The sequence below is a fragment of the Cupressus sempervirens genome, chromosome 7 (assembly GCF_028749045.1).
Source record: "Cupressus sempervirens isolate cs-2001-9-10 chromosome 7, ASM2874904v1, whole genome shotgun sequence".
NCBI lineage: Eukaryota > Viridiplantae > Streptophyta > Pinopsida > Cupressales > Cupressaceae > Cupressus > Cupressus sempervirens.
The window spans coordinates 117100462-117115335 of NC_143124.1; the positions used below are offsets into that span (position 1 = coordinate 117100462).

The 14874-nt window shown below is 37.8% G+C and overlaps 1 protein-coding gene across 9 annotated transcripts in view; it reads right to left on the reverse strand.

Annotated features, from left to right (window-relative positions):
* LOC149545781 (protein PLASTID TRANSCRIPTIONALLY ACTIVE 12, chloroplastic-like) overlaps nt 1-14874 on the reverse strand; it is a 139828-nt gene that overhangs the window by 100978 nt on the left and 23976 nt on the right. For 4 of the 9 annotated variants that reach the window (XM_089790830.1, XM_089790831.1, XM_089790828.1 and 1 more), the window contains exons 2-4: nt 1120-1214; nt 930-1006; nt 140-817 (exon numbers count right to left, since the gene is read on the reverse strand). In XM_089790830.1, coding sequence (XP_089646956.1) covers nt 140-817; nt 930-1006; nt 1120-1165 — 801 coding nt within the window. In that variant the 5' untranslated portion in view covers nt 1166-1214. Of the gene's footprint in view, nt 1-139; nt 818-908; nt 1007-1119; nt 1215-2100; nt 2222-14874 lie in introns of all 9 variants that reach the window. The other 5 variants (XM_089790827.1, XM_089790823.1, XM_089790826.1 and 2 more) reach the window with 2 other exon arrangements.

The following is a 14874-nucleotide window of genomic DNA, read 5'->3' on the forward strand; positions in this document are numbered from 1 at the left end:
ATTTGTTATGCATGTCGAATATGAAAATAAAAAACTAGTCTGCCAAATGAGTTGATAGGACGAATAATCAATTTTTCACTATATTCAGAGCCTAGTTCACTTTCCATTATATAGGGTGTTGTAGTTACAGGCTACATACCGCATCTCCACTTGGAGGAATCTTCTTCCATTCTGACCATTGCTCCATTCCTATTGGAGGCTTGCGCCAGTTCCACCATAAATCCTCATTTGGAAGTGGTGGTGTGAATTTTTCTGTTCTTTTACGAAAAAATGGGTGAGGTTCTCCATATTTCCTAGCAAAATCTTCAGCATCGACTATCTCCTCATTAGGTTTCAGTTCCTGAATTACATGTGTTGAAATTTCTTCGTCTTCTTCTTCCAATGAATAATTTGAAGATTCTGGTGTAAATTCATTGTCAGTAGTTTCTCCAGCTGAAGATTCTGGTATTGCTGCATTCGCCCTAGACTTCTTCCTCCTGCTTCCTGGATTTTGACCATTGGATGGTTTTATTGTGTTTTCTAATTTGTCTGAAGCCAAAGGAATTTGTCCACGCCGTGCACGGATAGTTGTGTCTTCAGACCAGAAGTCTCTATCAGGTATACTTGGTCGAGCCCCCCTTGTTGGGACAAGCTCACCAGTATTAGAGTCTATATAGGAATCATATGGTGGGCGCTCATCAGGACTATCTATATACTGATCTCCGAGGCTCCACCCTGCTGACACAATCAGGGTGCTCTTCTTTCTCATGGGATACAAATTTTGTCCTTGAAATGTAATCACTGGGATTTTAAATGGTGACAAAAATACGATCTTGCCCTGCAAGTTTCAGTGCAAACACTGATTAAAACTATAAATATGTATCAAAAAGAAGCTAAAGGAACTGTTTCAAAATAATGGTGACTCACACCTCCCAAGATTTAAAACTTACAACACGCTTTTGTCTTGGGAATTTTAAGCCTGAATAATGAGGCAGATGCAGATGTGAAATATGCTCCAAAATACCATCTGCAGCAAAGACACACATTTATGTTTAGTGTACACCCGTGAATAATAAATTTATCGTCTAAATTGCACTCCACCCATATAGAGCAAGATGTAGATTATGGAAAGAATCAGACCTGCATTGAAAGAGCACAATGGTAACGAAACAGCCACGTAAGCCATAAAATTGGAATAAGGAACTTGTTAGAGGTTTTCAATCTTCCTCACATTTCTGCAGCAGACATCAAATTTCCTGTAAGAATCAGCACAAGATACAATTGCAAGTCCTATGAAGTCATTAAAGAAACCAAGTCTCCAGTATGCAGCCACTCAACCTCTTATGATTATGACAAACAGATCTTAAGTAATCCCCCACACCTGAAATAAAACTCTACTTGCTAATTTGGCTGGATTTCATCTTTGAGTGGGTGGAGTTGGAAGTGGGTTTTGATGTTTCAGAAGGGATAGAAGACCCTACGGAGCCAGCACACTCTGGCATTGTGCCCTTTGTCCATTGGCCAAGCAGACTGAACAGGGAAGAATACAAGGGAAAGGTGAGGCTGGTGTGGACCAACTTGAAGAGGGTGCTGCAAGCAGATGATAAATGAATTCTCTGTGGATTCGTGGAGAAGATCAACAACAGGAACCAACAAGAGGACGTGCACAGAGGGCTAGGCGAACAAAAGGAAGGAGAAATGAAGCTTCTCCGAAACAACATAACCAGGCCTAATGTTGAAGTAATTTTTGTGTTGTTTTTGTTCATTTTTTATGGACATGAATAGCCCTCGTTGAGTGGATCAAAATGATGTAAATGTAGGGATGTGTCTGTAAATATCACATATCAAATTGTATAGTTGGAAGGTTCGATAGTGTAACACCAGTCTTTTGGTATGCTTAGAACAGTCACTCCTGTAATGCCAGTTTTTTGGTATGCTTAGAAGAGTCATTCCTGTAATGCCAGCTTTTTGGAATGTCAAGATGGATAGGAGTCCTATATATAGGGGTGGTTTACAGGCTTACAAACTGCTTCAAATGCAGTTTTTTAGGGTGACTGGTCGATTGTTTAGGGTAATAGAATTACTATGGTTCTAAAAACCATTTTAATGAAATATACTTACTTTTTACGATTCGCACCTGCCTTGCCATTAGTGTACCTGGCATTACCCGATGAGTGGGGTCCGTTCCGGATGTTGCCACTTTCATAAGGGGCATGTTGTCATCTCGATCGACATCCAAACTCTATAATGTCCCCACCATTAGGATTAAATTGGGATAGTAATAATTGTAAGAGAGTTGGTAAGATCATCATAAATCTAATTAAATATTTCACCCTTAATGGCATGCAAACATATATCATTCAAAAAAAACAATCTAATTTTTACATTCATTAGGAATATTCTCCACCAAGCATACCTTGGATCGGATTATGACATTTGAAATGAATGCCCTCCACCAAACTTAGTTTGGATCATATTATGACATTCGAAATGAATGCCCTCAACCAAACATAGTTTGGACCGTATTACAACATTCGAAATGAATGCCCTCCACCAAACTTAGTTTGGTTCGTATTATGACATTCGAAATGAATGCCCTCAACCAAACTTAGCTTGGATCGTATTATGACATTCGAAATGAACGCCCTCCACCAAACTTGGTTTGGATCAAGATATTATTCTTATTCTTATTTAATAATTTTGATTATTGATTTCAATATATATAATCATTTAATGTCACATATATAATAGAACTTGTACCTATGTTCATTATCTTATTAAAATATATTACTACATAATTATTGATTCCATCATATGTATTTGTTTATTTATTAATAAAAGACGTTCCTATATAACTTACCTAGGTACGAGGGAACCAATGTCTTTAATGCCACTAAGGGCCCAATCTTCATATCATCCTTTAGTCACGTCTTTGCTTCGTTTACCCTTGGCCTTTGTGTGTGGTTTGACTTGGACCTGAGCTTTCCTTGTGACAAGGCCTAACGTCAGTGATCCGGGTGCGACTATGTTCTTTGCTTGGTCACCCGTGCTCCTTGTTCCCATATGCAATGTTGCTTGGATGCCACGTATAATAGTGTATGGCCCACAATTGTTTTCAACCCGTCTACCTTCTTTGCCTCTTATTCCACTCTAAGCCAATCCCATCGCCACTTATATGTTTTATCTCATCTCTTTATTAATAGCATGCTTCCCATTACTTGACCCTTCTAAGGGTCACGATGTACTTTGTCTACTAAAATGTTTGTGTGCATAATTTCATTAGTGATATAATATCATTATTTAAATTAGTGTTATTATTTCATGTTATAAATATATTTAGGATTCAATAATTATATTCTATTATTATTTTTATTTATTATCATTTGAATAATATGAAGGTAATTTATCAAGATAATAACCATTCAATTGTATTAATTTTAAATAAATATATTGTTACATATCTATATGGGGTTATAACAAACTCCAATATTAATTAAATAACAAAATTACTGATCAAATAAAATTATACTGGCTAATTTGATTACTTAAAAGCAAATAGGAAATATAAATTTTAAAGCACCAATACAACAATGTCAGTGGATACTTTCATTTTATTGGATTGGTAAGTCAAAAATTGGAGGAATGTTGCCACTTCAGCATTAAAACCTAAGACAACAATTCGGGCTTCCTGCCCCTGGGTGCGAAAGCTGATGCAAGCAGATTCTGGATGTGTCTAGAAGCCCTGCGAAAGCTGGCCGATAGGCAGCCGCAGGCTCCCGGATGCCTTTTGGCCTACGGCTGGCTTTCGGTCAGCTTTCATAGAGCTTCTGGACGCATCCAGGAGCAACCATGGACCCAACGGCCAAAAGGCCCAAAAAAATCACTTAACTTGCCCATTCAACACATGTTTAAATTGTTTTTTTTAGAGTTTTTATTGCTATGAAACCCTAAAACGACCCTAAAGGTGAATATTGAATCATTCACAACTCATTTTGGAACTTTGTTTGCAACTACAACCATTCTCATTTGGTCTCTAGTTTGCATTGTCATTGTGAAGCCAAGTTCAGCATTTTCAAAGCGAATCAATTGAAGAGTGAGAGATAGCTTTCTCAAAGGAGTTTAAATCATTTAAGGTAAGTGATCAATCCCATTCTTGAGTATTTTGATCATTTTTTCAAGTTCTTGAAGAATTGTTTAAGTTTTTTTTCAAAAAAAAAAAATTGAAAGATATGTAGAAGAAGTTTGGGTATCTATTTTAGTAGTTTTTTCTCACTTCTTTCCACTTGTATGCATGATGTTCATAGTTGTTACAACTTAGGACCTAATTAAAATTTATTTATTTTCTTATAAAATAGGTTGCAAAAAACTAGGCAAGAATAGATACCAGTGGTAGTACTAGTCAAAGTGCAGTGGGGGACCAAGGAGGGGAAGGGACTGATAATTTCAAAACTAATATAGGTTCTCCTTTGTGGAGACATACAACACGGATATCACAGATTGCAAGAGGTGGCTCATACTATTGGAAGTGCAATTATTGTCAAAGTAACAAAGGAAAACCTTTCAATAGCTCATATTCTCGAGTGAAGCTTGATTTTATGGGCCCTATTGGCAAAGGATTTGGAATGTGCAAAGGCAAAAATGGGATGACTAGTGCAAAAATACTTTCATTTATAAGAGAACAAGAAGTTGCTTATGCATTGATCAATAGATCAAAAAAAAGCTACTACCAATCTTATCATAAGGTCTCTAAAAAAACACTCGTTCATCAATCTTCTCACTACTAGAATATAATCTCTCAAGTTGTTGCTTAGACTAGGTTAACTCTCCTTTCACAATAGTATTATACTTCTCAAGTTCTACATACTACAACTTGGTAGGCTCAAGCTCAAATGTCACTTTAGTAAGATTGGTTCTCAGATATGCATTCTTAGACTCCAAATCTGATTCAATTTTACTGTCATTATTCAAGCTCAACTTTAGATTTGCAATCTTAAGTTTGTGCTTTTGTATCTCATTTTCTTTCTTTAATCTAGAAACTTTATCACTTTCCTTAATCTGATATTTAGGCTCTTTCTAGGATTTGTATCTTTCAACTTTCCAATGTAGTCTTTAGCATCTTCGTATCTTTCTTTCAAAGCATCTCTTTCTTCAGTAAGAATATCAATCTACTCAAGAGCTTCTTCTAGGTTCTATAACTATACCATATCCATACAGATCTTACTCAAGTTGTTAAACTTCTTCTGAGTAACTGTGCTCTAATACCAATTGTTAGAAATAAGTAATACTGAGGGGGGATGAATCTATATTTCACAAACTTAAGCACAAAATTGAATATCTTTAACAACTAACATGTATAAGAAAGTAAACTAACTATGTTGAACAGTAAACATAACGATGCAATAAGAGAACTCATAACACCACATTTTGTTAATATTACGAAGTAATTGGTAAATACTTGCTTGTTATTAATAGAGACCGAGAGGTCTATATATACAAAAGAATAAAACAATGTTTCCTTAGGAAATGGTCGTAATAAATACAAAGATTCTATTCTAGCTGAAAGAAAGCTAAAAAAGCTACAACTAACTAAAGCTAACTAAATATTAGAAACATTATAATATTTACAATAGATTACCATAACTAATAATAGATGATTATCTAATATCGTAAAACCATTCCTTAATGGTTAAGCTATCTACAACGCCAAGTTGTCCTCTAAATTTGACAAACTTATCAGGACCGAGAGGCTTAGTGAGAATGTCTGCAGTCTAATCTGTGGTAGGAACATACTGAAAATCTATTATCCCATCTTCAACCAGCTATCGTATGTAGTGACAGTGAACATCCACATGCTTGGTTCGTTCATAGAAGACTGGATTTCGGGCTAACTTGATAACGCTTTTGTTATCAACAAACAGAGTAGTCGGTCTTGTTGGTGACATCTGCATATCCCCAAGCATTCGACAAAGCCAAACAACTTCACATCCTACCTTAATAGTCCCTCTATATTCGGCCTCTATAGAGGAGAGAGAAATTGCATGTTGCTTCTTACCGGTCCATGTAACTGCGCCGTATACCAAACTGAACACATATCCAGAAGTTGACTTTTTATCGTCAATAGAGCCTGTCCAATCTAAATCTGTAAACCCATGAGTCTGGAATTAAAACTTCAAGAGTAAACAAGTCCATACTCTGAAGTGCCCTTCACATAACAAAGCACACACTTTGCTGCCATCCAATTTTCAGACTTTGGAGCTGTCATAAAATGGAAGATGTGGTTGACCACGAAGCTGATGTTAGGCCTAGCAGTAGAGAGGTAGATAAGGCTGCCTACTAGTTGCCTGTATGTAGTATCACTGACAAAAGGAGAATTAGACTTGACTGATAACTTGAGACCTTTCTCCATGGGTGTAGATGCAGGCTTGCAATCTCGCATACAGAATTTGTCTAACAAGGCCCTGGCATATTTGGACTAAGAGATGAATATACTAGAAGATTGTTGCCAAACTTCAACACCTAAGCAATAATGCATGAGCCCAAGGTCAGTCATATCAAAAGACAAGCATAAATTATGTTGGATTCCCTGAATCAAAGATGTTGAACTATCAGTAATGATCAAATCATCCACATAAATAACCAGAAGGATGATGTCACTATCAGTAATCTTGATGTACACAGTTTAAGTCTGAAGAAATCCTCTTCAAGCCTTGATCACTGAGGTACTTATCAATTTTTATGTACCATGCCCGAGGGGCATGCTTCTAGCCATAGAGAGCTTTTACCAATCTGAGAACCTGATGGCCTTTACCAACAACCTTGAAACCAGGAGCTTGTGTCATGTAAACCTCTTCATGGAGATTACCATTCGGGACAGCACTCTTGACATCTATGGACCTTCCAACCAAACTCAGCTGCCATGGCTAGGACTAATCTAATGGTGCTCATCTTGGCAATAGGAGCTAAGGTTTCCTCAAAATCAATGCCCTAACGCTGACAAAAGACCTTTGCAACTAAACAAGCTTGGTACTTATCCAAAATACCATCTGATTTGTATTTCATTTTGTAAACCCATTTTCAGGCAATGGGTTTCTTCCCTGGTGGAAGATCAGAAAGGACCCAAGTGTTATTCTTCAGCAGGCTTTGTTGTTGAGATGTCAAGGCATGTTCACACTCTAGAAATCCTTTAGCCTTGGAGCATGTTTGAGGTTCAAACACATTGTGAATGTTGGCCATCAGAGCAAAGTTAACAGACTTTGTAGGTTTGCCCTTTTTCTGAGCAGTTCTCCCATCAATGAGCTCATCATCATGAAGATCAGCAAGTGTTTTAGCCCACCACTTAGGCCAGAGAGGAGAATGACCAACAATAGCATCAAGAGATGCTTGGTGATCAGGTTTGTCATCAAAAGAATTAGGATCAAACTCAGGTGAACCATCTACAAATCGAGTTGATCCTGCGGCAAAAGTTGGAGGTGTATGTACAGGGATCAATGCCATAACTGAAGTTGCAAGAGCTACTAGAGCCCTCCCATCAAGTGGACCTAATGGAAGCCTAACTCTGAAATCGTGAGCCTTCAGAGGTTGGCCTGCTAGATCACCAACGGGAGAAACAAGCATGAATCGTCCTTGCTGCTCATCAAAGACTACATCATGACTATAGATGAGACAAGATGTCTCAACATCGATCAAGCGATAGGCTTTGTGAAGACTACTATATCCAGCAAGCGTGAGTTTCTGACTCTTGGCATCCAACTTGATGCGTGACGTATCAGGGATCCAAACAAAAGCAAGGGAGTCAAAAACCTTCAAGTGACTGATTCTAGGCTTGCAATCTGACTAGGCCTCTTCCAGAGTTTTACCTTTGACCGCCACTATGAGTGACTAGTTCAAAAGATAAATTGCTAACTGCTTCTGCCCAGAACTTCTTTGGAACATGTCTATGTTCGAGCATGGATAGAGCCATCTTGCTTCTGCCCAGTACTTCTTTGGAACATCTCCATGTTCGAGCATGGATAGAGCCATCTTGGAGATTGTTTTATTTTGTCATTCAACTACACTATTCTGTTGTGGTGTGTGGGGTGTGGTTAACTAGTGTTTGATGCCATGAGTATCCAAGAAGCTAGAGAAATCATTAGAACAAAATTCCCCCCCATTGTCTAATCTAAGAGTAATAATAGATTTCCCACACTCTTTTTCAACTAAAGGTTTAAACTTTTGAAATATAGGAAATGTGTTTGATTTCTTTTTAAGGAAATATACCCACATTTTTCTACTGAAAGCATCAACAAACAACAAAAAATTTATAGACCCAAAAACAAGGAGTGGCCGTAGGACCGCAAATATTGACATGAAAAAGTTGGAGTACCTGAGAAGTTCGCCATGAATCGCCACTGGTGAAAGGTGTGCGATGTTGCTTCCCAGCCTAGCATGCATCACAAACTCCAAGCTGTTGAGATTGAATCTCTGACAATCCAAGAACAAGCTCACCCCAAGCAAATTGTGAGAGATAATGCACATTTAAGTGCCCATATCGTCGATGCCAAAGTGTGCTAACAAAAGACTATCAAGCAGCCATAGCTAAGTCTTGAGAATCACCAGAATCAGCATGTTGGAAAAGACCATGATCCTCATGACCCACAGCAACAGTAGACTATGTTGCCCGATCAGTGATGGTGCACTGATGTGAATTGAAGGTGACATCCAAGTGTGGAGAATGTCACAGTAACTGAGTGACTGAGAGTAGATTTAGTTCCATCCCTGCAACGTAGTACACATTGAGGAAAGTTAGATTACTCCCAATAGACTAAATCTAATTGTTTCCTTTGTCGACAACAGTGTACTCTTCTTCGCCACCAAAATAATAGAATCCAAATAAGGCTAGTAGTTAATGAACTAGTCTCTGCGATGGGTGAAGTGACGAGAGGCACCTAAATCAATGTACCAAGCAGACGACTTCACATGATCTATAAGTCTTTTAGCCATGAAGGCGTAAAAGGCAAATACCATCTACTCAATGTGCTTTGCACTATTCGCTTTGGGCTGCGAATCCGATTGCTTAGATTGTGCAACTACGCATTTCCGACATTCAACCTTCATGTGCCCAAACTTGTGGCAATATTTACATTGAATGTTCTTCTTCCAAGAGCCATCTGATGTTGAAGCAGAAGACTTCTACTAAGACTGTTGTTGAAACTTCCTTTTATCCTTTTGAAGGATTTAGCAGCAAAGGCTTGCTCTGTGGAGGTGGAGTTGGAACTGCTACCGAACTGTTGTTTCCATCAATATTGCTAAAGTAGAAGTATGTAGAGATCAATGAGCTTCAAATCAACACCAGAAGACGTGATGTTGAGAGTCTTGATAAAATGCTCATAGGACTCAGGTAAACTCTAAAGAGTGATAACCACAATATCCTCTTCCTCCATCTTGCGACCAACGGCAAGCAACTGATCACAGATTTCCTGAATCTTATTTAAATATGCTTGGAGCGAGATTTGCTAATCCATGATAATAGAAAACAATGTTCTTTAAAAAGAAAGTTGTGTTTTTATCAGAAGTCTCATGAAGACTTTTGACATGTGTCCATATCTCGGAAGTTGTCTTGCTAGATGGAATTTGAGAGAGCTGAACATCAGCCACAAATAATTTGAGAAGCATTGCCACCTCTCGATTATTCAGATCCCAAGTATCCTGATCAATACCAAGAGCAGTTAGATGCTTCGTAATACCCAAAACAACTTGATCGGTATTCTGACATTCAAAAATTGCTATGATCTGTTGCTTCCAAGTGCCATAATTTCAACCATTGAATTTGGGGTTGTGCTCGAGCAAAATGTTCGTCAAAGATACCATGGCACATTTTTCAATGCAAAAACATGAAAATCTGTGAAGGTGCATTCTTCGAGGAAAAAAAATGGAAGACCCAAAAAATTTGGAGAGTGACCCAAACACAAGCTCGAAAAAGCAAGGAGGAATATGTTGTCAATTTCTAGATCCGTTGACTCGAAAATTGAGGCACAATAATCAAGGCACCTAGAAAAATCTGACAACCCAGTTGAGCTCTCAAAAAACCCACCAAGAATCTAGAATCAAAAAAAATTCCGAGCTCAGAAATTAGGGTTCCACAGAAAACCCTAGTCGGCAGCCATTGAAGGTCAAATGTGCAAAAAAATGGAGTTCTGCATACAAAGAACGACTAGTTTTTTTTTCATAGAGAACTTCTTGTGAACAAAGACGACTATTGAGTTGTGAAGAACTCATGACATGCCACAAACATGCAGGCTCAGATGCAAAAAATGAGGCAGACCCTTTTATTAAAAACTCACCAAAAAATCACAATTTATGGGATTTGGGCGTGAGCAAAATCAACTCGTTCATAGAGATCACCAAAAATCATGGGCATTCAACACGATTTCATGGAGATGTGATCAGATCACGTGCAAACCAAGATTGCGTGCAAATTGAGCTCTATTTGATGCCTTTGATGCTGCGATTTTGCAGTCACTGTGCCAAAAAACCCTAGCTGCAACCAACGTTTTAACAGAGGAATTTTTCTCAACTATAGAAACCCTCGAAAAGTTTTTGAGAAAAAACCGTAGAAATTATATTGAAAAATCTAAGTAAATTATTTCAAAAGAAATTATAATTTTTTCAAAAAAATTGAAGTATTGGCTCTGATACCATATTACGAAGTAATTAGTATATATTTGTTTGTTTTAACAGAGAATGAGAGATCTATATATACAAAAGAATAAAACGATGTTTCCTTAGGAAACGGTCGTAAAGAACAAAAATATTCTATTCTATTTTTGACAATTTGCTTCTGGATTTGATTGTGTTTGCTATTTTTTTGGCATCAACGTTTCGGATCACACATTTTTTCATTCTTGCATTCTCTCATCCTGATGATGGACCACAGAGTGTGATCCGAAACGTTGATGCCAAAAAAATAGCAAACACAATCAAATCCAGAAGCAAATTGTCAAAAAAGTCTAATGGATTGTGGAAACCTATTCAGATTGATATTCTATTCTAGCTGAAAGAAAGCAAAAAAAGATATAGCTAACTAGAGCTAACTAAATATTAGAAACATTCTAATATTTACAATAGATTACAAATAGATTACCATTAACTAATAATAGACGATTATCTATTATCATAATAATTTTGTTAATTAGGGAAACCCTAGCCAAGGGAAAACCCCAGTGGGGATGGTACCCACAAAATGATCTACTAATTAAAAGTATCTTCTAACAGATATTGTCCCTGTTAGGAGTCTACTACATCTATATAGTGTCTCAGTACTTGTTAGAGGACTAGGCCTTGTCAGGAGCCTCAACCTTGTTAGGCGCTGTTATATACAAATACAAAATGTATGCAAAATGAGCCCACTGCCCAAACATGCAATAAACAATATAGTTCCTTCAATACAAAGAGATAGATACAAAAACCTCTTTACATTGTAGTTGATCTCTTCAATATCTAATACTCCTTTGTTGCTCATCATATAATTCGCATTCCTCTAATCATACATCAAAATCCGCATCACATAGCATTACATGAATATTGCATTGCATTGCTTGATCACACACATAACTTCACATTCGCAATCTTTCCTTTATACCTTGCTAATTTACAATTATCAATTCAATCGATCTTCATGCCTTTATACACTTCACAAAATATAAAATTAACTTTTGCCCTCTAATCATCTAGGATGTCATCCCTAATTAGTTAAGTAATTATTTCGTAAACAAAATAATTTCTTAACCCAAAATAGCCATTTCTTTATCATGCTTTTTTATGTTTGTATACTGTTATAACTGGTAAATTGACCATAACTCTGTCTGTATAGTCTGTACAGTCCTACGCGCTTGCATACGACATCATCATAGTGTCAGTCATCAGGTAACTGTAACTAACTTTACAGGAGTCCATGATTAGCCTATGAAGCTTGCCAATCAAAACTCATCTGCTTTGCTACATAAACTGTGACACTTAGACAATTTTCCAAGTATACATGCCAATACTTGATCTTCATGATGTGCCTAGTTTATATGACTAATATGTTGTCATAAATGATAATGTCAAAAATGTCTAACCTAGCCAAATTGTCAACAAGCCTTACATAAGGATTCCTTCAGTATGACGTTATCTTCTACATTCTCCGATCAAGTGCAGCATTCACTGCCTATCACACTCTTGAAAGTGATCTTATATGCAATAGTCTTCTCTGCACCTTTCCCTTGCTTCTTGGCTGACATTTTCATCATTCCCCTTCGTGCCTACAAGATTGGTTGCATTTTTTAATCCACTATATTTCCTTACACGGATTCCAACACTTGTCTTCAACATTTTATGGCAATGCACAAATCCCCAAGCGACCTTGCTTGTTTGTCCAATTGTTTCGTGTCCAACTGTTTTGTCGACATGTCTTCCTCTGATTCCACTCTATCACCGTTGTCTCAAATCTGCCCTATTCTGTTCAAGGATTGTGTTGTTCTCGGTGGACTGTCTCGTAAACCATCGGTGGCCCATCTTTTCCCAATATGGAACACACATACGCCGCCTCTACTCTCCTAGACGTGTCTTCTTCCTCCATGTACAGGCCCCCTTGATGTACTTGAACTTCTCATACGTCACCTTTCTTACGCACACATATGTGCCTTATTCCACATACATGTACCTGCCTTCCTCCTCGTACATCAATTTCAACTGTGTTGTGTGTTGGCTGATGGCAGTCTATCCACGTATATCATATGACTCTTCTTGGAAGTGGGCTGATGTCAACCTTGCCGCATATCCCTACGTTCGTGATGCGTACATCATTTGTGCTCTTTTGAAGGGTTTGCCCACTCCCGCCATGTACACCGGCTTCTACAGTCCTCCGTTTAGTTTTCTTCCCATGTACGGGCCCCTCCTTGCATACACTATTGGTCTCTTGTCCAAACAAAGGAAATAATGTGCTTTCTTCTTTGTCATTTGATTTACATAATGCGCCTTTTCTTGCTTTATTTCCATTTTTTATATTATGTCTTCTTCTATTCCAGTGTCTTCCTTTATGCTTATATAGTAGGTGGATTGGCACTCCCTTCTTTCCTGACATGGCTTTAATTTGGACCCATTAACCAAATCTTTCAATGGATTATTATCGAGAGTTGATAATTTTTTAGCTCCATTTTCCTTTACCCACAATATTCTACATGGCCCCATCCACCACATTTTAAATTTTCCTAGTTTTATGTCACTCTTCCCATTATACTTGAGTACCAATTGGCCTAGTTTAAAATTCATCCTCTTTAAGTACTTGTCATGCCAAACTTTTTGCCTCCTTTGTGCTACTTCATTGGCCTATTGAGCTAGCGTTCTCCTTTCATCAAGTTTTATTAGAGTGTTGAGTCTCTCTGTTAGACTCTCCTCATCTCCTAACCTATGTTGAACTGCTATTCGTAGGCTCGATACTTCATATTCCATTGGTATCACTGCCTCCTACTCGTACATTAGATGAAAAGGAGTGCATTCGGTAGTAGCCTTGTAAGTAGTCCTATATGCCTAGAGAACTGCTAGTAGCCTTTCTTCCCAATCTCTGTGTTCAACTCCGGACCAATATTTTATTTGTGGATTTCGCTTGGTCGTTTGCCCTTCAATAGTATGGGCTAGAAAAAGAATGAAAAATTTTATACTCACTTGTCATAGTTCTAATCACCTGATTTACAAAGTGCACCCCTCTGTCACTTGTCAACTATAGTGGTATACAAAACATTTTTACTACCTACTCACAAAGGAATTTTGCTGTACTCTAAGTTGTATTATTCGAGAGTACTCATGCCTCTTCCCACTTGGTAAGATATTCTATTGCCACCACTATGTATTTGCATCTGTGATTATTGTTTACAAGCAAGGGCCCTATGAAGTCCAGCCCCCAATGTTCAAATAACTCTTGTGGTTGTGACAAGAACAATGGCATGAAGTCCAGCCTTCTGACATGCATCACAGCTCATAACCCATTCCCGAGCATCTACATGCAAGGTGGCCACCAAAGCCAAACCAACAACACTTTTCTAACTATCACATAAGGTCCCATGTGGCCCTTTGCCAACCCTTCATGGGATTCTCAAAGAATTCCTGGAATTTCCTCCTCCATAAGACATCTCCTTAATATCTCATTCTGCCCCATCTGATACAACAATCCATCGATCAACTAGAATGTTCTTTTGAGTGCAATTTTTCTCCTCTCTATTATTGGCATTTCCCTTGGAAAAGTAGCAGTTGTCGAATACTATCCAATCCCTTCATACCACTAGGATGGTACGGCGATTTGAAATAGGTGAGCATCAAGAATAGCTTGGGGAGATTGCTTTAGTCCATATAGTGTCTTCTTTAGTTTACATACATCTAACCGTTTATTGTGAACCATAAATCCTTCCAGTTGTTCAAGATAAACTTCTTATGTTACTCCATTTAAAAATGCGGTCTTAACATCCATTTGATGAATTTTCCATCCCTTGGATGCGGCAATGGCTATAACAGTTATGGCTGAAGTATATCTGACTACTGGAGCAAAAGTCTCCTCACAGTCGATCCCTTCCTTTTGAAAGAAACCCCTTTGCAACAAACCTAGCTTTGTATTTATCAATACTTCCCATCTGCACCATGTTTGATTTGGAATAGCCATTTGGAGAAGACAACAGATTTGTTTTTGGGTCTAGGAACAATATCCCAAACATCATTCTTGAGAATATAAATGTAATCATCTATCATAGTATCTTTCCAATTTTGTTGTTTCATTGCTTCTTTTACATCAAAAGGTTCGGACTTAGATATTTCACTCATCAACGCAAAGTAGCTAGTAAAAATGTTTGGTTGTTTTCTTTCTCCAATAGATTCAGTGGGGATAGTAGT